At 46.5% G+C, this 22121-nt stretch overlaps 1 protein-coding gene across 4 annotated transcripts in view; it reads left to right on the top strand.

Annotated features, from left to right (window-relative positions):
• LOC149864361 (scavenger receptor cysteine-rich domain-containing protein DMBT1-like) overlaps positions 1–18028 on the top strand; it is a 98613-nt gene extending 80585 nt beyond the window's left edge. For all 4 annotated transcript variants that reach the window (XM_090049522.1, XM_090049523.1, XM_090049521.1 and 1 more), the window contains 4 exons: positions 6027–6356; positions 14427–14756; positions 16036–16149; positions 16737–18028. In XM_090049522.1, coding sequence (XP_089905648.1) covers positions 6027–6356; positions 14427–14756; positions 16036–16149; positions 16737–16879 — 917 coding nt within the window. In that variant the 3' untranslated portion in view covers positions 16880–18028. The remainder of the gene's footprint in view (positions 1–6026; positions 6357–14426; positions 14757–16035; positions 16150–16736) is intronic.
• The last annotated feature ends 4093 nt before the right edge of the window (positions 18029–22121 follow it).

The raw sequence follows: 22121 nt of genomic DNA, 5'->3' as shown, positions 1-22121 counted from the left end.
CAGGCAGAGAATACCGGGGAATGATTTTCTGCAACAAATACTTCACTACTGTAGCCGCAGTGGCAGTCCTGGTGGGCCATGCCTCGACCCAACCAGAGAGCTGGTCTACCATGACAAGTAAAAACCCATGATGTTCGGACCGTGGGAGCTCGGCAAAATTAATTTGCCATGCTTGTTCAGGGTCTACCTCCCATTGGCACAGGGGTTTTTTTTTGAGGGTTTACTTTCTGGCATGTGATGCACTTGGTAGCAATACGCTGAGCTTTTACATATAGCCCTGGGGCTACTGCTTGGCGGATCACTAGATCACCCATAGCCAAGCCTTTCATATGGGTTCTTGCATGAAGCTGATGCAGCACTTCCCGAAGCAATGGCCTGGGTATCATGACCTTTTCTTCCGGTACTATTCACCACCCCTGGGAGTTCTTTTTTGCACAAGCCTTTTGTGCAAATTTATTTTTTTTAGGGGAATACTGTGGGACTATATCCCAGACGTATGGCCATATGGCATGGGACATGGCCTGCCTGGATACTTCCTCTGCTTCTCCACCAATAAATGCTGCTTTTTTTGCTGCCGCATCAGCCTTTGCGTTTCCAAGCTTATGCTTTTTCTCAGCAGCCTTCCCATGGGCCCGCACATGAATGACTGCTACCTCTTTAGACTGGTGGAGTGCCTTTAGTAGCTTGATAATCTGAGGGCCGTTAGCAATTTTATTTTCAGAAGCCGTAATGAAACCCCTTTCTTTTTACAATAGTCTGTGCGCATGGACCGTAGAAAAAGCATAGCGAGAATCAGTGTATACATTAACCCGCTGGCCTGTCCCCAGCTGTAATGCTCGGGTGAGCGCAGTGAGTTCTGCGGCCTGTGCTGACCATAAGCTTGGCAATGACTTCCTTCATACTACCTTATTCAAGGTTACCACTGCACATCCTGTTTGTTTTTTTCCATTGATGACAGAGCTGGAGCCGTCTACGAAGTATTCAGCATCTGGGTCTTCAATTGGGTCCTCAGCAAAATCAGGCTGCACCTGTGTGGTTTGATTCAGGACCTCAAGGCAGTCATGCGTCGGTTTCCCTGGCTTCGGCAGCAAGGTTGCAGGGTTTAAGGCTGTAGCATGTTTGAAAGTAAGTCCTGGATTAGAGAGCAAAAATATCTTATACTGTGATTGTCTGGAGGGGTTGAGAAACTTTTCTCCCTCAGTTCCTAGAATCTGGGGAACTCCATGTGGGGTGTGTATTTTCATATTCGCACCCATGACTATCTTTTGGGCTTTTTCAACAACCACTGCTATGGCTGCCACAGCCCGAAGACAGGCTGGCCACCCGAGTGCAACTGGATCTAGAACCTTTGAGTAATATCCCACGGGTCTCCAGGTCGGGCCTGATGGCTGTGTCAGCACCCCTGATGCGACCCCTCGATTCTCATGAACATACAGTCGATATGGCTTTTTACTATTTGGGATGGCCAGGGCAGGGGGCTGCGTTAATGCTGCCTTAAGCAGATCAAAGGCATGCTGCATTTTTTTATTTTATTTTCATTTAGTGAGACTTTTTTTAGTCAGGGAGTTATACAGTGGTTTAGCCTTTCCACCATAATCTGGTATCCATAGTCGACAGAACCCAGTTAGCCCTAGGAATGCCCGCAGCTCCTTGGGTGACTTAGGTGAGGCTAGACCTTGGATTGCCTGTATGCGATCCGCACTCAGGGCTCTGACTTCTTTTGAGAGCTTATATCCCAAAAATGTAACTTGAGGCTGACATATTTGGGCTTTCTCTCTAGAGACTTTATATCCTTTTTCCCCTAGGGTGTTTAGCAGTGACCTGGTGGTTTCCTTGCAGAGTTGCATGTTTGGGCTTGCAACTAGCAGGTTATCCACATACTGGAGGAGAGTCACTGCGGGGTGTGATCCCTTCCACTCCTCCAAGTTCTTCTGAAGGGCAAGTCTGAAAATATGGGGGGCTGCTATGAATCCTTGTGGAAGAACTGTCCACATGAGTTGGGCTTTATGGAAAGTATCTGGATCCTCCCATTCAAAAGCAAACAATTTTTGACTCTCTCGGTGAAGGGGAATGGAGAAGAAAGCATCTTTTAAATCTAGCACTGAAAATATTTCAGCTTTCCCTGGTACTTGTGTTAAAATCGTGTGTGGGTTCGGGACTACAGGGTTGTCTGAAAGAACCTTTTTATTTACTGCTCGCAGGTCTTGGATCAGTCTGTATGAGACCCCATCTGCCTTCGGCACTCCAAGAATGGGGGTATTATATGGTGAGGACCCTTCCAGTAGCCATCCGCACCTCTTGTATTTCTCTATTAACGGCTTGAGTTCAGCTCTGGCCGCTCGGCTGAGTGGATACTGCTTTACCCGAACGGGCCCCTCCTCATCCTTGAGCATGATTCTTACCGGGGAGACCGACTTAGCTCGTGCAGGGGTTCCATCAGCCCATACCGAAGGGTCTACTCCAGTTATGTGATTTTCAGAACTTACTACAGGGCGTCGGTCCTCCAGGAGAGCCATTTGATAGTTCGAGCTGTGCTTGACAGGTAGCTGGACCACCATTTGGTCGTTTTTGAAAAATATTTCAGCTTGCAATTTTGTGAGTAGGTCCTGCCCAAGTAGTGCAACTGGGCAACTTGGAGAATATACAAAGGAGTGCTCAAGCAAATGGTCCCCAACTTTGGTGAGAAGTGGCTTACAAACAGGGAGTCGGGATTGCGTTTCCTCAATCCCTTCCACAAGTACATGTTGTTCACTAGTTCCTGCACAGGGGGGTGTTTCTGGAATCATTGAAAATGTAGCCCCAGTATTCACCAAGGCTTCAAAGTTTTTGCCACCAACCCTAATGGTTACCATGGGATCTTCTCGGGCTCCAACCCGAAGGGTAGTGGTCTTAGATCCCCGTTCCCTTCATTTTGTGACCTTACCCTTTTCCTCTGCCCGCAGGAGGTGACCTCTTGGTTCACCCTCTCTCTTCTCCTTTAACTTTGGGCATTCCCTCTTCCAGTGTTCTTTCTCCCTGCAGTAAGCACAAACGTTTGCTCCCACTCTTTTTCCTTTCCCTTTCTGCATCCCAGCCTTTCCAGGGTTACCTCCAGTTATAGCAGCTGCCAGCGCTGCCATCTGTTGCTGAGCCTTTTTATTCTCCTTGCGCTCCTGCATATGCTCACGATTCCCATATACCTTATATGCAATTTCCACCAGCTTTGAAATTGGTTTCCCAGCACCTCCCTCAGTTTTCTGTAACTTCTTACGGATATCAGCAGCAGATTGACCAATAAACATAAGATTTACCATGCGTTGATTATCTGGGGCTTCTGGATCTAGGTCCGAAAACCTGCAGAACGCCTTATACAGCCTCCCGAGGAAAGCTGAGGGATCCTCTTCTCTTCCCTGTCTCACTTCATACAATTTAGACAGATTAGTAACCCGAGGCACTGCCTTCCCCACTGCTTTCACTATAATTTCCAGATACCGTGCACTCAGCTCTCCTCCTTCTGCAGTATGATTATTCCATCTTGGTTCCTTAACAGGGCAGGTATCACGCAAGGTACGACCAGCAGCTCCCTTCACTTTTACCCTGGCTGCTGCAAAGCGCTTTGCCGTCCCCAACACTAATCTCCTCTTCTCCAGGTTCAGGAGGGTTTGGAGCATCATCTGGACATCAGCCCAAGTGGGTCGATGGGTTTTTCCAATAGATTGAAACAGGTCCCTCATCTTTTCAGGGTTTTCACGAAAAGAGGGGCTCTGATTCTTTCAGTTAAATAAATCTGAAGTACTAAATGGGGTGTAGACAAAAGTTGCATTGCCCCCCTCTCTGATAACCTCTCGCATCGGGCAATTCAGCACCGGCTGTGATTTTACAGTCTTGCGCAAATAATAGCCCTTATTTCCTGATTTAGATGGGGCACTTGGCTGAGGCTCACACTCTGAATCATTAGGTATGCTTTGATATGCTGGTGATGGTTTCCCTGAGGGAGGGAGCAGTGGTGCAGAGGGACTGGATCCCGAGGAGGTGCTTGATTTATCCTTGCTACCTGACAGGGTGACCGGAGAGCGGGTTCGATACTCAGCCAATTCAGAATTCCCCCCCTCATTAGACTCAGGGAGTACAGGCGGTCCTCCTCAAGTCTTTCCTTTAACAACCATCACATGAGACTTTACTAAGCTTTTCTTAATCCAAGGTGGCTGATTTTGAACCACCCACAACCAACAATCGATATAAGGAAATTGATTCCAATATCCGTTCTGCATAACTATTTCATGGATAGCTATCACTTCTTTTACTACAAAGGATCCTTTCAGGGTCTAGTGGACCCCAAATGTTGGCCACTCGAGTTGACAAAACTTAATTAAATCACCCTTTTTCATCTTTACTCCATAATTTGCCTGCTTTGCAAATTTACTGAAGTTTTGTAATATATAACTTAAAGGCATATCTGAGTTTTCTACACGGGAGCAACCCGCACCCACATGCCCACAAAAGTGCATCCAATGCACACCAAATACCAAAAGATCCTAGTTACAGATGGTTCGCGTATACCAGGCCGAAAATTTCCCAGTGTTAAACCAAATCGAACGCGTCTTTGTTCCCGGATCCAGACCAAATTGGGCAAGGGAATTCATATACTCACTCAAATGCCCCAGAGATCTCGATCAGAATGCCAGAATGTGTGTCTGGCGTCCTCAGAAACCAAAAATTTTGCACAGGAGCCTTTAATCTCTCGGGTACCCCGACTCACGTCTCAAACCCCCTGGGCGAGCCCAAAAAGGCGCCTCGGTACGCACTCCCCGTGGTGGCAGAGACGATCTTGTCACTGAGCCCCGAGGTGATCCAGAGACGTCCCATCTGGGGTGCCAGATGGATGCTTAAAGCAGTTTGTTTTTTTGGAGGCCACCAAAATTACAGACACACACTCATTAGATGGCACAAAAGGTGTATTTGCAAATAGGGTCAGAGCAGAGTTAAGAACTCAGATTACTCTGAACCCACCAAGGAATTTTGCAGGCTGTATTTATCTTTTTTTTCCTGGGCACGTGTGCAGAAACAGGAACTTTTACAGCTCACTTCCGTTTTATACAAGCATACATGTGGTTACATCACTACATACATTGCATGTATAGTATAATTAACTACTTAAGTATGCAGGGTGGAGAGGTAAATATGCATTAGCTAATTAAGCATGCTCAGAGACTACTATAGGTCACCAAGAGTTCAAACCCCCCCCCTTTCAAGGACACAATCAGTTGAATTCCAGCTTCTGTAATCTGTATGAGAAAGGCTAGGGAGAAGCTGGGGGAGAGTCTGCGATTTAGTATAAGAAAAGCTGTGGCAAGGCTAGGAAAGGAACAAAGTTTTTGGCAGTGTTTCTTTCTTATCGGGTGCAAGATGCAAGCTGTGCATTTTTAACAATACTTTATTTTTAACAATATTTCATTTTTAACAATGATGGGATGTTCTTGTGACAGAGTGCCCTAGCACAGGCCTAGCAGATGAGGTTGCAGGGAACAGGAGGCAATCAGTCCAGGGCTCTGCATTCCCTAAGTCACTGCTGACTTAAATGCCCCAGTACTATAGTAGCACTCTGTCAAAAGGGGCTGGGTGTTGGAGGCAGTGCAAACTTCCTTCCCATCTTAGGTTGTTCTGACTCCCAACCAGCATATGACTCAGTAGGGGTGCCATTTATTACAGGTCTCACGGGTCAGAACTGCTGTCAGCTGGAGCCAGCACCTCTTCAAGAGGACTGAATGTGAGATCACACTTTGGATTGTTAGCCTTCTTAGACCTTGTCTGAGTTATTTCCACATCAATTATTGAGAATTATTGAGAACCCCAAAGTACTGACTGGCATTTTCTGGGTACTGTCCTGCCCCAGAAGTGACTGCATGCCAGTGCTGGAGAGTGAGCTGATGGTGCATAGCCACAGTGTGCTCAAGCTGTATGGTCCTATGAATGAATGATTTCCCCACCTCACCAGTGATAACAGCAGAGGAATGCTTGTAAATTTCTTTCCTTGGCTTTTTTTACAGGCGCAAACATTCCTGTCTCTGCAGAGCTCCGACTGGTGAATGGCTCAAACCGCTGTGCTGGAAGAGTTGAGGTGCTCCATGACCAGCAGTGGGGAACTGTGTGTGATGATGGCTGGGACCAAAAAGATGCTACAGTGGTCTGCAGGCAGCTGGGCTGTGGGAAAGCTGTATCAGCCCAAGAAGGAGCTAATTTTGGGAGAGGATCTGACCGTATCTGGCTGGCTGATGTTAACTGCTCTGGGGCAGAAGCTACCCTCTCTGAATGTAGGGCCAGGCCCTGGGGAGAAAATAACTGCCACCATGGAGAAGATGCCAGTGTGGTGTGCTCAGGTAACTCTCAAGCTCCACAAATTTTAGTAGATGATACTTTAGCTCCACAAACTTAGTAGATGATACTTTCCTCTAGGAATCCATGATGTCCTTAATGCCTCAGCATGTCCCTAGGGGGATGTGCTGTATGAACGGGTATGATACAAGTTCTGCAAGCTCCTCTCCCAGCTCTGAGCAGAAAGTTCACTTTGGCCTTTCTTGGTTCAATGGTATGCTGTGAAACCTTAAATCCTGTTGTTTGAATTGGGAGTCAGGTCCTGCAGAAGCTCACAAGGATTAGAAACTAGAGTTGGGCTCCTAACTGCATTGCTCTGGCAGTCTGTACCTTAGCTAATGAAGTCTGAACCTGTGCCACTCCTTGCGAGCTTTGCCTGAACACAGAATTTTTCCTCACTGTCTGTCCCGAACCCCTTGACTTTCTTTCTCTGTCTTGGAGTCTGAGCTGGGCCTGTTCTCATTCAGAAGCTGTGGGCAGAAACTGGTCAAATTATTATGTTTATATTCTTTAAGGTTGATAAAGAATATTATGGCTATCCAGACAGGCCAACTAAACAAGACAGGCCAGGGATTTTCAGGCAGAAGTTCATTGATCCAACCTGTGACTTGTGTTTGAACCATGACAGATGTTTAACACATTTGAAATATCAACAACAGAGAACCCATCACCTCCCTCCAGAAATTAATTCATCAATTTATTATTTCACCATTTTCAGTTCCTGCCTAGCCTTGATTCCAACCACTAGATCTCTTCATGCCTTTCTCACACGGATCCATTTATGATTAACCTTGGCTTGCTATTATATCCATTGCATTCCATTCATCCACCCAGCTGGATATTTTGTTAAAAAAAGGAAACCATTTCTGTTTGACCCAGTTTGTTCTTGGGAAGTCCATAGTGACTGCTTGTGGTCAGCCTTTCCACTTCCAGATGCACACAAATGAACTTCCTTATGATATGTTCCACTAACTTCCTGCATATTAAGATCAAGCAAACTGATATATAATTCCCTGTGTTCTCTTTTTTGCCTTTTTAAAAGTCTCCTGGTACCTTATCTGTCTCCCATGACTTAGCAAGTATTATTGCCGAGGTCTGTGAGATCCACTCTGCCAGTTGCTTCAGTTCACCCTTTTACCTATAGCAGTGGTTTTCAACCTTTTTTCATTTGAGGACTCCTAAAAAAATGTGTATGGAGGTGTGGACCTCTTTGAATTGTAACGATCGGTATTCACATATGTTTGATTGATCATAGTAATCTTTTGTGGACCCCTTAGACTTAGTTTGTGAATCCCCAAAGGGAGGTGCATTACTGTCACCTACCTTTCATGCTGGAGAGTAGCCTCCTAGAGAGCAGCCAGAAATTCAAAGCATAAACACCCAACTGTAGCCTAGAATTCATCTGTAAGGCCTTTTGTTTTTGATCAGGATGTTGGATCATGTAGCTGAGCCATGCATGAGCCCCATCTCAGATCGGGGCACAAATATCACCTGGGCACAAATAAGCAGGGACCAGGAGGTTCTCAGAATCATAACAAAACGGGATTCCGTCTGGTTTGTATTGCTGCTTACCCCAAATTCCCCTCCCCTGTCTCTTTTCAAAGATGCCTGTCATGAGACACTACTACAGAAGGGACTTCACCCTCCCCCGCCCTTGGCTCTGTCGTGTATAAACAAGTTATCCTGCACCTCAAATGAAAGAAGTTTCACAGGAATTTTTCCTGATTCTAAAGAGATGAGAGGGGTGGCAACTGGTACTAGATTCTTAAGAGACACTCATTAGCAAGCTGTAATTCAAAATGTTTGCTCTGGCATCAGCTTTCCCATCTCTGCATGAAGGGAACTGGTCTACATCCATCTACTTACAGGACACTCTTTCTCATGTTGTCATAAGACCCTTAGACAAGGGGTGTCTACACTTTTGGGTGGGTCAGGAACCCTACCAGATCAGGACCCTATCTTTGCTGTCTTTAAGCTTGTCTGTACCATCATGGTGGTGTTTCCCAGCTAGAACAAGCATAAACAGGTCTTGCCCATGTCACACCCCTCTCCACCCACACTCAATTTCTACACCCATAACTTGAGTGGTGAGGCCTTTGAGTCTGGCCCTCAGTTTTCAGCATACAAGTAAGTGCCTGTTGAACCTCATGGACATATTCCCAGTTTGGAATATAATTGAGGGTGCAAGTAGGCTGAGTGTGAGCAGGAAATGTCCAGGCCTGTCCTGAGTGGGATTCTATGTGGCCTTGGACTAAACAAGCCTTCCAGGGCCCCAAATATCATCACCAAAGTCCTTTCAGTAGTAAAGCTCATCTCAAGAGACAGGGAGCCATAGGATGCCCTTAGCTTGATGACTGACTATAAAGAAGGGAATAGGTACCATAATAAGTACTCAGTAGCCTATTCTGCTTATTAAAGTGTCATATCTAAAATAGTGCGCTAATATGCAGTAGAAATAGACTAGTGCACATTAAAGCGTCACTGAAAAGGCACACACTTTTGCTACTGTGCATTAGAGCAGCCTAACACGCATTTATATTAGAGGTACTAAACTTAATATGTAGTAGCAAAAGCACATTAATGTACATGTAGACGTGCCCCCGTGTGCCATTCCTGGCTTTCACAAGGCTGCAGACTTCTCTAACACCACCAGGGGGCTCTAGTGAAGGACGCAGCAACATGCAGCTCTACTCTCAGCTCCCTAGCAGTGAAACTCAAGCAGTCTTAACCAGTGAAACTCAAGCAGTCTTAACCAGGGAGAGGGCAGAGGAGGAGGTGAAGGAGAACAGCTAGAGAAGAAAACAGAGGGAGTGGGAGGTCGGGAGAGAGGAAGGGGAAACAGGGTTCTTTGGGGATGCTGCTAGGAGTTTGACACTCCAACTCCAAACCCCTCTACCTGCCAGTTATCCAGTCATAAGGTCATGCTCCCAAAGGGGGCCCACTCAAGTCACTTGCACCTCTGCTGGAAGGAGTGGGGGAGATCAGCAGTTCTGAGGATTTGGGGGGTGTACAGAAGTACTCTGTGCACATTTTACAGTACTGTAATTTAGAGCACTTTTTGTAGCACTATAAAGTTACAGAGGTCTTAAACATAATAGAAGTGTTTGGTGGGGGTAGGGGGTCTCTGTGCCTCCCTGAACTTTCCAGGGTAGGAGGCAGGAGGCACTCCACAGCCTTGTGGGGTTTCTCCACTGATCAGAAATTTGGCCAGTCTACAGAAGTTATTTAAAACATGGTAGGTTGCTGAAATGCTGTAAAATACAACACTTCAAATTTAATACCTCATTTAAGAAGGGTTAATTTAAAGCACTGTACCCATTTATAAAGTGTTGTAAAGTCATGCACTTTTGTTAAGTCATGGCAGTAAAGGGCTTTAAATGACAAAGAAAGCAATTTCTACGAACACCTTTGGGGCTGGAATTCCTGTGGTAGGATCCCTGCACTACTACGACAGGCCCCTTATGACTCCCAACTGGGCTCCTGGGGCTTTCTGTGTCAGTAGCTCTCTCTGCCCTAGAATCACTCTCTGGAATGGGGGAACTCCTTGTGTGTGAAGCAACCTTCCCCTGGGGAGCATTCCCAGAACATCACTGCCCAGGCTCATCCCCCAACCAGCCCCCACACCCACACTGCCCCTACAGCCTAGGGCTGTGGTGGTAAGAGGTGTGGTGGGACAGTAGCAGGTGCTCCTGCATTGAGCCACCCACCTCACTGCATCCAACCACCTTCCAGGCTCTGATTGCCTCCTTGGGGGCACCTCACATCTGGCTGACCCCCTTCCTGGAGCACATCCACAAGCCTGGGGGTAATGCCTGGGAGTAATGCTAACACCTAGATTCTGGACTGACCTTGGACCTTTGTCCTTTGGGAAATACAGGCCTAGTAGTTCTTGAGAGTACTTGACCCACTGCAAGAACTTGGGGTGCTTCCCTCAGTCTGAAGCACAAACAGTGATCTCCCTTGTTCAGCTGAACCAAGGGGACCCCAAGACACAATCTAGGCCCTCTCCCAATAAGTCTCCCATACTAGGTACAAAGGAGAACTTTATTGATTACAAGGAGCAGGTTTGGAATAGGGTGCAGGGTAGAGCAATATCATAGAAATCCCTTAGAGCAAACAGTGGCATGGTAGCATTTGATTATTAAGTTGTTGTGATGCTAAATGAGTCTTAGTTTATTTAAAATTTAAGTTAATTTTATTTATTCCCCATAATCCTGGAATTTCATAGGATCATAAAAAGCATAGTGCCTGGAGGGATTTTACGAAGTCATTTCCGCCACTTCCCCCAAGGCAGGATCAACTCTACCTAAATCATTCCTGTAGTAATAGAGTTGCAGTGTTGTAGTCAGTCAGGATGGTCCTGGAAATATCTGATAGGCAAGGATTTTTCCTTTTATCTTTTATTGGACTAAGTCTGTAGTTGGGAGTGCTGTCCAGGCATCAAATGCACTTTCTCAAGTCTGAGAGAGAAGACAAACAGTGCAATAGAATAGGCAATCCAGTTAGTGGCAGAGCTAGGAATTTGTACAGAAAAATTATAAAAGATTTATATTCTTTTATATTATAAAAGGTCCATTATAATCTTCCTGATACTAACTACACCAACCATAAAGTAGGTCCAATAAAAGATCTCACCCACAAATATTCTTGTCTCCCATAAAGGACAGAGACACACAAACACCAATAGGAATGAGCCTATTTTTTTCACAGAACAATCATGCCCACTAAAAAACACCTCCAAAAGATAGATCTGAGAACAGAAAGCCATAATCCTACTGGACAGTAAAAGATCTGGACTTAATACAAACCAGTGGCGATGCATAAGGGGTACACAGGGGTGCATGTGCACCCCCTGACAGACTGACTCCTCGCTTAGGCAACAGGCAGGGGGGACCAGCAGGAGCACTGGTTCCCCCCTGCAAGTGCCAGCCAGGGAGTGGGAGTGCTGTGGCCACTTCCAAAAGTTGGTGAGTGAGATCAGTCATGAGGGGACCCTCCCCCCCGGTTGGTGAGATTGGATGAGGGGACCCTCCCCCCCGGTTGGTGAGATTGGCCCCGGGTGGACCACCCCGGTCACTGACTGGTTGCTGGTGGGGGAGGGACATATCCCCCCCCCTCGATTAAGGTGGCACCAGTTACCCATGATTACAAATAGTGGCTTTATGGCTTGTTGGGTGTGTCTCCATGAACAAAAATTTAGGAGCAGGGTTGGGTTACCCATAGGACCAAGTAGGCATGTGCCTAGGGGTGCTGGTGTACCAGGTCACTGATGTTCTAGTGTTGTGATTTTTTTATTGGAGTAAAAAGAATAATAAGCATAAAAATATATATCATATATCGTATTATAGATAGGGACAGTGAACCACAACACATGCTTGAAACCTTTCTGTTGGACTACCCACAGTACAGGTGACCGCTAGATGTTGAAATGTCATTGGCTCAGAAAAACAGAAGTCAGAGTAGATAGGTGATGCTGAAGATTGGATGTCTAGGGGTGCATGAAGTGTAAATCTGGCTCTGTCTGGGAGCAGTTTACTCTTGAGTAAACTACTTGAGAGTAAACTCTCCTGAGCACATGTCTATATATGCAAGGACATGGAAGCAGATTTGATACTCCTACTAACATACTGCTCCCACTCCTTGAGGCCCTGCAACTGGTAGCTAGGTTGAGCTCTAAGCTGTCTCCTGGCAGGGGCTGGGACATTGCCTGTTGCCGGGGCATGCTCCACCACTAGAGCTGTGCCAGGGATGTCCCCGACCCACAGCAGGGAGCTACCAGCCCTTGGTCCACAATTGCAGGGCTGGGAATGGGAAATCCTTCTCTCCCAACCCAAGTTGGTTTCATAGATTTCATAGATTTCATAGACATTAGGGCTGGAAGGGACCTCAGGAGATCATCGAGTCCAGCCCCCTGCCCAAAGGGCAGGAAGTCAGCTGGGGTCATAGGATCCCAGCAAGATAAGCATCCAATTTACTCTTGAAATTGGTTGCAGAACCCAGGCTGGGAGATCCTCATTTCTCAGCCCCCACTCTGTGATTGCATGGTCAGAGCTGAGAGAGCCTTCTCTCCCAGCCCGAGTCCCATGGTCACAGACCTAGGCTGGGAGAGAAGGATGGGTCCTTGTGACTGTGACTGTGACTGTGACTGTGGGGGGTCAGGTGGGGAGATAAGGATCTGTCAGCCCTGACCTTGTGATCATGGAGTGGAGGATGGGAGCCCCCTGCTGCTGGGGCCCCTGCCCTAGCTCCGATGGCTGAGCTGGCCCTGACAGCAGGCAGCTCCTGAGGGCATGGAGCAATCTCCCACCCTCTGCTTCCTGACAGACTGGGAGCACAGTTGCTCCTGCTCAGGAATCTACACATGCTCCTGCTCAGTTAATAATCATGACTATATTTGCCACTTGAATGTTCAGGTAGCAAATTTACTCATGATTAGAGCCAATTACTGAGCAGTAAGCATCTGCATGTGTAGACATAGAGGCTTATTGCACAATAATTATTTCTACTGCACAGTAAAGCATCTCATGTAGATGTGCCCATTACAATCAAACAAATACTGCCAATAATCACCCTGTTACATGAGATGCTTTATTGTGCAGCAGATAATTTGCTGTATAGTACAGTGTCACCTTCTACACATGCTTGACAGTCCAGCATGTGTAGATAGTGATGTCAGGATTAGTCTACTCTGACTCAGATTGTGTCAGAGTATATTTAGCTGCACGAATTGCACGTGTAGATGTGCCCACTCTTGCCTATTTTACTGAACTACTTTTAATGCCTCTTAACTCCAAGTTCACAGTGCTCCTCCATACCTCTATTTGCACAGAACCTCCTCCCTGTTACTTAATTTGGCTTGCCTTTACCTGTATCTTAGACCTGAGGAACTTGGTTGTAGAAAGCTTGTACAAAAGTTCTTCCAACCATGCAACTGATCCATGATAAATTCTCATCTCTGAATCATTCCTGACAAGTATTTGTCTAAGCTACTTTTAAAACCACCTATAATGGAGATACTACAATCTCCACAGGTACTGTTAGAGAACTATTCTATTCCCCTCTCCCCATTCCCCCCCCCCCCCCCCCCGGCCACTGTTCAAACTAAATCTATCTTGCTGGAGTTAAAGCCCATTACTTAATTTTATCCACTGTGGACTTGTAGGACAGTTTTCTACTCTTTGTAGGAACCTTTATATATTTGAAAACTTATCATGCTCCTCTAATTCTTATCTTCTTTAAATTAAACAAGTGCTGTTCTCTTTCAGTCTTTCCTTCTTTCCTAGCGCTTCGATAATTTTTCTTACTGTCTTCTGCACTCTCTACAATTGGTCCTTGTCTTGCTGTGTGGGCTCAAAATTGAACACAACATTATAAGTAATTTCTTTAGAGGGCTGAGTACAGTAAAAGGATTATTTCACATGATTGAGGGTATAGACTGGTATGGCAAGTGTATGCATATCAAAGAGTACCAATGTAAACTGTTACAATGTTATTGTTCTTTAACAATACAAGTGTAGCAAACATTTGCAACTTTAATCCTGTTTCATTTTAGGTTAAAGTTAGAGTGATTTAGAACAGGACTGGCCATAGAATATGTATGTGTTGACCGGGGGGCGGGGGGGGCGGGGAACAACTCCGTGCTGCCTCTTCCACCCCTGCTGCTACCAGGTGTTGGCTCTGTCCGGGCTGCAGCCCCACACCCTGCCATCAAGGCAGTAATCTAGAGAGGCACATTTCCCCCCATAGAGGCACATCACTTCTGTGGCTGTTCAACTTGTCAGTGTTCAGGGGCCTCATGCTGCATGGCCCACATCCTCTGGGCCATGTGGCATTTCCCCAACCCTGCCACTGCACTGCACAGGTGTCCCCTCCCACTGTGCTGTGGAAGCTAGAGGAGGGAAGGGGAGTCTGAAGATTCCAACAGCAGTGGCATCTGGAGTGATAAGGGTGGCCAAGCAGGAGCCCACAGGCTGCAAGTTGGTGTGGTGTCTATTCATGCTCTCTCTGCCTGGTACCATGATTGAGGCTGGAGGTATCAGAAGGCAGTTTCTCATGTCCTATGATCTGTGTTTCAGGTCCTCCTCCGCTGCTGCTGCAACTGACAGGTGGTCCTACCCATTGCTCTGGAAGAGTGGAGGTGCTGTACAATGACACATGGGGCAGTGTATGTGATTCTGGATGGGGATTAACTGAGGCAGCGGTGGTATGCAAGCAGTTGGGCTGTGGCACAGCCCAGTCAGCCCCAGGAGGGGGTCAGTTCGGCCTTGGAACCAGGCCCATCTGGTTAGAGAACATGAACTGCACCGGCACAGAGTCTCTCGCCACGGAGTGCCAATATAGGCCATTAGGTCATGGGCTTTGTATCCAGGGCTCTACAGCTGGTGTGGTGTGTGCCAGACAAACCAGTGAGTACCCAGGGCTCTGTGCCATATCCATGCCCCTGATCCCACAGGCCAAGGAAGATGTTAGTTGGAGGCACAATCAGAGGCAGCTTCAAGGCAGGAACAGCCAGGATTATGGCCACCACACTGAGGCATCCTATTAGGGGAATATGCACATCTGCTTTTGAGCAGCTTCCTCCACTGAGGGACTGCCTTTCTACCAGTCCTGGCACTGTTGCAGCACAGAAGACAGGAGGGGCATAAAGGCTGTGCAGCCAGAAGAACCAGGGTCAGGCAGAGGAGGGAACCAATTGCTGCGTAGGCAAGAGCTTCAAGAGGCAGCAGGAAAAATCAACGGGGAGAAGTGTTAAAGGAGGCATCTTGGGGCCATAGAATAGACAGGTATCCTGGGGAGCAATGACTGGAGAATGGCCCTGAGAGGGGATCAGATGAGAGGGAGGGGGCCTTTAGGAGCAGCAAGGAAATACAGCTTCCAGGGGGCTGAAGGAGGGAGTCTTTGGAGAGGAATGGCAGCATACAGGGCATGAGTGCATAGCATTTGGCCTCCCAGTGCAATCCTGATAGGATGCCATAATACATTCAACAGAAAATTATTCAAAAAGCAAAACAGGAAGTCCTGTGTTCTTGCTTCCCAGTGGGCATGTCTAAATGAGATACTAACTGTGCAGCAGCCAAATAATACTGCACAGTAAGACATCGCAGCACCAACAGTGCTAATACACTACTGTGCAGTATTATTAGGTTACTGCACAGTAGTATCACTTAAAAGGTGTTCACTGGCACTACTGCATGGTAGCTCCAGTTACTGTGCATTTATTTACTATGTAATTATTCAAGTAGTAAATAAAGGAGCAGTAATCATTGCACAGTAGCATCTCATGTAGATGTACCCAGTGATGTGCTAATCTATGCCTGCACCTGAATGTATGCTCTAGTTTTCCACTTGTAGATGCGCTCAGCCTATGCTTCTCATTAAAACATGTTCCAGCAGTGGTGGCCGGGCCCTGGGGATTGGACCTTGTGAGGGACCAACAGTAAAATTTAAGTTGTGTAACCTGCCCCAGGATTGGCATTTGGGACATTGAAATTGGGGGCATTGCAGGGGTGTTGGAGCAAGGCACCAACCCTTGGGTAAACTGCTGGTGAGGCCCAATTTTGGGAAGATCATTGTGGGAGGAGAGAGGGAGTCAGCATAAGGGAATGAAAGGGCATGGGAAGGAGTTAGCCTGAAGTGTGGGTAATGTATGGAGGGACACAGTTCACTTTCTGACACTCTCCTAAGGCCCTGGACTGCTCTGCTCTGCACTGATTGGCCTGGTTGTCATCCTGGCACTGCTCTGCAGTATCCTGCTGTACTTGAGAATTAAGCAAAATGGAACCATTGGAAGTCCCCTAGGTAAGAACCCCCTGGACCTCCAACCATGCTGCTTGCTGTAAGCAGTTTCTCATCTGTTCAGAGCCAGGATTAGGGGAGGGGGAGACTGACATCCTGCCCTTGTGTCCAGATCCAGCTATTCTTATGCCTCTCTGACTGGAGTCCACTGTCCTGCTCCTCATGTCCATACCCACCTGTGTTCATAACCATGCTGACTGAAGTTTGCCATTTTGCCCTCTTTCCAGACTCACCCACATTAAGAGCCCCCCTGTATTTCAGAGGAGCACAGTTGCTATCCCACTGAGCACACATTCTAAGGGGCCTAGGACACAGAAGTAAAGGCAGGTGCCAAGGCCCCAGGACCAGCTGGGCCAAAGCCAGACAGGATCTGGATTGCTGAGTGCAAACACCATCCATTCACCCACCCAAGATCAGGGCTTTGCTTTGCCTTGGTGTCTAGGTCCACAGTTTCAGGATATGGGCACCCTGTACCTGTATCCCTTCCCTGGTAGATAGGAGGTCACATTCCCACTTAATCCTTGCTGATATAATCCTGGAGGCAAAAGTCACAGAGCCCTGGCAAGTTTCTCTTTCCCATTGCCTTGCAGACCATGTACACCTGAAGGAGCTGGGGAACATGGGGTTAGCAGCCCAAGCCCAAGGAGCAACATACCTGGCAGCAAAGCTTGGACACAATGGGGAGGTTGACAGTGAGACAGCTCAGCTGATGAGAGAAGATGTCACACATTAAGATGAGCTGACAGGACCCCTGTGCAGAGAAGCCTGTTGCAGTCGGCAGCTGGTGCAGTGAGTCACTGGATTGATTTCCCTGGGGGATGGGGGAGTCTTGATGCTTGTTCCCCTTGATGAACACTTGAACAGTATTAGGTTTGCTGAGGATCTCAGCTCCCCTGGGGTGACTTCCCATGCCATAATTCTCACCAAGATCTCCTGGGGAACTTCCGGTGCTGTAAAACCCCACCTCTTTGTGGGGGCACCCAAGCTTTATTACCTCCTGCAGCTTCCCTGTCAGGACTTCCTTCCCTATAATGCTGCCTAAACTTGCTCATATCACAGAAGAATGGTGAGCTGTTTTTTCAGTTCATTAGTACCTGCGGAGGATGTTAAACAGCACCTACTAAAGGTAAACAAATTTAGAACAGCAAGCCCAGGTAACTTCCTTTAGAAGTTGGTTGCAGAGATTTCTGGTGAGCTGTTGCTAATTTTAATCCATTTTGGAAGACCAGGGAAGATCCAGGAGATAAGAAGAATGCCAATGTCATACCACTGTTCAGAAATGGCAGCCAGAATGATCCAGGTTATGACTGACTATTTCCACTGATGTCAGAGTAATGCAAAGGAAACGATGACAGAAAGACTTATGTGAAAAAGAATTTGAGAGGGGATTGGCCTTACTGCCAGAAAGTATGGTGTCATGGAGAATAGTCCCGTCAGACAAACCTGATTTAATTCCTTGAGACAATTACAAGTCTGGTTGACAAAGACCATCACCTGGATGCAAATATACTTTGACTTTCATTCATCCCACAGTGCTGTGACTGAAAAATTAACCTGATCCAATGTCAATACAGTACATGATAAACTGATTAAGGACTAACTGATAGTTCTCAAAAAAATAACTGCCAGTGGAAGCCATCACTGAATGTGATTTTTCCTGGTGTGCTTCCACAGGGATTAGACCCAGACCTGATAATGTTAAGTATTTCTGTTAAAGATTATATCATCAATTGCCAACTCAAGCCTTTTGGTAGATGTAACAATTGTATCTGTATGGAATTATGCTAATATAGGTTGTAATAGTGGAATTGTTATGCCTGCATGCTCTTGTCACAATATAAGTGTAGCAAAACTCTTGGAAATAAATGTTGTTTCCTCCAGAGTTAGTTACAGTGATTTAGTTCATTTGTACTGCTATCAGAACGTGTCGATGTCACAGTTATGGCAGTTGCTTCCCTAGAGTGTACCGTAGGTCCAAGATGCAGCTGGGTCCTTTTGCAGCTGTTGCTCACCTCATATAATGTATTGGACATGATCTGGAAGTCCCAAATACCACAAAGATTGGCAGAGTAAAATTAAATATGAGGTATACATATTTAGCCATCTGGAAGACTTGTCGAAATAAGCTCATTCAGAGGAAATGAGTTTTAGCAAAACTAGGTACAAAGTCATACTTCTAAAACAAGGAATGCTGTAAGTCATGCCAACAGGATGGGGGACTGTGTCCTGGAAAGCAAGGACTCTGGAAAGGATGGAGGGGTCATGGTGGGCCAGAAACTTAATGTTAGCACCCAGTTCAAAGATGTGGCAAAAAGGTGAATGTGTTCCATGGATATATAATATGAAAGCAATCAGAAGGAAAAGAAGGATAATTTTCCTCTTTGTGTAGAATTCAACATTCAGTTGTGGTGGTCACATTTTAAATTGCTGAAAAATTGGATAGGCTGAAGAAAAGAACCACAAAACTGACTGGAAGGATAGAGAAAATGCCTTGAACTGGGAGACATAAAGGGAATGGCTTGATTACAGTATCAAAGTACTTCCCCAGGGAGAACCAAGAGGGTACAAGAAGGCTATTCTTTCTAGCAGAGGAAACTAATGAGAACCAATGGCTGGAAGAAAAACCTGGCCACAAATATAGCATAAACAACAGGGAGGCAGGCCTAGAAGAATAGGGCTCTGATCCCAGGCCAGGAACCTGGCTTTACCCACTGGATAGAATAGAGTGGGAGAAGCCACCATTCTCCTGTCAGCAATTTTTTTAGCGTGTCCTGATAACATGGTGGTGGTCTCTGTTTGGAAAGGGAGGTCCTCTCTCACCAATCTATTAGAGTTCTTCTAGGATATCAACAAGCATTTGGATCAGAATGACTGGGTTGATATATGGACTTTTAACAAGCTTGACAAACTCTGCACTAAAAGTTCTTAATGAAATTCGGTTGCCACAACCAGAGGTGCAACTGGGCAGTAATTCTCATAGGACAGGGCTCTGGCCAAGCCCCTGGATATCAGCAGCAGTGACTCTGCTGGTAGAAGCAGCAGCTCCAACTTACAGGGGCACAAAAATAGGAGTCCAAGGCTGGTGCTCTACTTGAGTTCCCCCCCACACACACACACACACACTTAGTTATACTGCTGGTCATGACATATGGGGAATTGTCCATTCATGGATCTAGCTAAGGAACAGGAGACAATGGAGGGAAGTAAAAAGTGCTTTTACCCAAAAGTCTGTAGTGGAGCCCGTGCTGTTCAGCAAATTCATAAATTACTTGAAAAAGTGGATAAATAGTGAGACAACAAGATGACTCCGAATTATTTAGGATGGTAAAAAACAAATCTGACTAAAGAACTGCAGAAAGATCTTTTAAAAGAGAGTGAATAGGCAACAACCCCCCCCCCCCAAAAAAAAACAAAACCAAGACCCAGAAGATGATGTTTATTGTGTGTACAGTATTGCATGCAGGAAAGAGTAACATGAGGTGCACATACACCATTATGGGCTCCAAATTAGCTTTTTCTGCTCAGGATAGAGAACCTGGAATTCTTCTGGATTGTTCTCTGAAAACTGGACAGAACTCAGCAGCAGTCCAAAAGGATAACAGGATGTTAGAAATTATTAAAAAGGGAATTAAAAACAAAAATAGAAAGTGTAGTTTTACCACTGTACAAAATCAACAATTCGCTACTTGGGTGCCTTGAGATTCTTACAAGGGTTCCTGGTGGTGCCATGAATGGTAGCACTGTTGGGTATGCAACCATGATTCACAAGATAAACCCATACATTTCAAATAGGAATCCAGAGTGTTAGAAACATTCTGAATTGCTGGGATCTTTTTCTGTTCTTTGAAACAGAAAAATTGCTCTATAATTTTTCCATAGTCAAAAAATTCATGAACACTAAAACTTGGTATTTTTCAAGGGGTGCCCCAAGTCTGTCTAGAGGTGGGTGAGTGGGATTCCAGCCCTGGGTGCCAATTTAGGAGGGAGACCAGAATCACTCCGCACTCCACCCCACTTACAGAGTCCATGCTCTGGCAGCAAAACTGCCCCATGATATTGCTCTTGCTGCGGGAGTCCGATGCACAGCCACCATGCTGCTGCTTAAAATGGGGGGACCATGCAGTGAGAGCAGCCAGGGACTGTTTTTGAGCCTCAGCATCAACAAGACTCCTGCCTGTCCTCTCCCCTCCCAACCCCCTCTCTCAAACCCCACCTCTCTAGCATTCAACAGCACCTCCCCACCCCCACCTCCCCCCCCACCAACAGGGGGTACCTGGGATGCACGTGCTGCTCATTATACCTCTGGTCTCAAGTAAAAAGATTGAGAACCACTGGCCCACATCTTGAATACTGTGTACAGTTCTGGTGCCCCTGCACCAACACAGATATAACAGAGCTAGGAAAGAAAACAGAGAAGAGCAGCAAGAATGATGAGGGGCTTGAAAAACCTGCTACATCTACATCTAGCCTGAAAGGAGCCCCATGGGCCAGATCTGGCCTGGAGGCCAGGTAAGTTTGACAACTCCGGCACAGCGAATGCAAATAGGAATTTAGAGTTTACTCTCTCCGGCAAAACTAGAACTAGGGGGTGTATAGTAAAATTATTAGAAAACAGTTTTAAAATTAGATATAGAAAATTCTTGTTCACATGATATGCAAGTGATGTCGCCACAAGATATTGTACACACTGATAATTTAATCAGGTTGTAAAGAGGCTTGGGAAAAATTCATGGAGGATAGGCCCACCAGTGGGTACTAAATATGTTATTTAGAGATGCAACTGCCAAATTAAAATTGATAGTTGCATCCTAAGCCTGTAAATCCTAGAATCTGTAAGGAAAGATGGATCATAACTACTCTCCCCTTGAGCATCTGATCTCTGCCAGTAAGAAACAAAATGCTGGGCTTAGATGGACCTGTGTTCTGACTCAGTATAGCAGTCCTTTTATTTTTATGCAATAGAAAGGGACCAAGTTCTGTGTTCAGGTTCATCCTGGCTAAGAGGATGGCAGCTTTTCCCCATTGCACATGCCTGGCAAAAATTTAGCCTTGATTATGGATGCAGAATCATGCCCTCCAATTTCTCAGGAGCCAGTTACGGCACCCCTATCCTTACTGGCCAGCAACAGTGCGTGCCAAGCATCCAGAACAACAGCCTCGCAGGCAAGAACAGGAACTCCTATGGCCCACAGCCCTGTGCCCAAGGGGACTCACCGATCACTAGGCAATTGGTGGAATTAGCATTGGAGACCACAGTTGCCTTGGGCCATATGCCTGACAGAATGGAGGAATGGGGTTAGATGCAGCACAAAGACAATGTGAGATTCATGAACTGATATCAGCTAGGACTATGCTACTAGCCCAAAGTCATGCTGTTAGAAACAGACCATGTGCTAGCCTGGTCCACAGGACTCAAGAGACTATACCACCTTCAATAACTTAGGCCCAAACCCCTGAAGACATTGTGGTCAAGTTTATTTTGATGTATCACTGCTCTCAGATGGGATGAGATCCTTGCATTCCTCCCAGGGGAAGGCCTTGTGCAAGCCCTGCATCCTGTCCTGATAAATCTCAAAGGTCTTGCTCTGTGCCACCATGAAATGATTTGTCTGGTCACCACAGATTCCTGAGAAAGTATGGGGAGCATTAGCTCAGTATTTGAGACCTAGCCTTGAGGTCACAGTTATCTCCCCTTGTCCTGTTCGCTATAGGAAAGGGGTGACATGGGCCAGATCTGATCCCTGGCACTTTGTTGTCCACACTGTGAGGCTCCCCACAGATCCATGGGGAGCCCCACAGGCCATGGCCCTGTGTACTGGATCCAGCACAGGTCAGCACAGGTCCCAACCCCAGGGTGTTGGGCCCAGATGAAGCAGCATGGAATCCTAGGGGGCTGATCTATGCATGCAGGGCCAGTTGGTGGCACTGGGGTCTGGATGCAACAGCCTGATTCCTGGGGTGCAGAGTCCGTTCTG

The sequence above is a fragment of the Crocodylus siamensis genome, chromosome 5 (genome assembly GCF_052110815.1).
Source record: "Crocodylus siamensis isolate JL-2025a chromosome 5, ASM5211081v1, whole genome shotgun sequence".
NCBI classification, from domain to species: domain Eukaryota; kingdom Metazoa; phylum Chordata; order Crocodylia; family Crocodylidae; genus Crocodylus; species Crocodylus siamensis.
The sequence above is the reverse complement of the archived record's forward strand: the minus strand, read 5'-3'. Positions and strand labels throughout refer to the sequence as shown.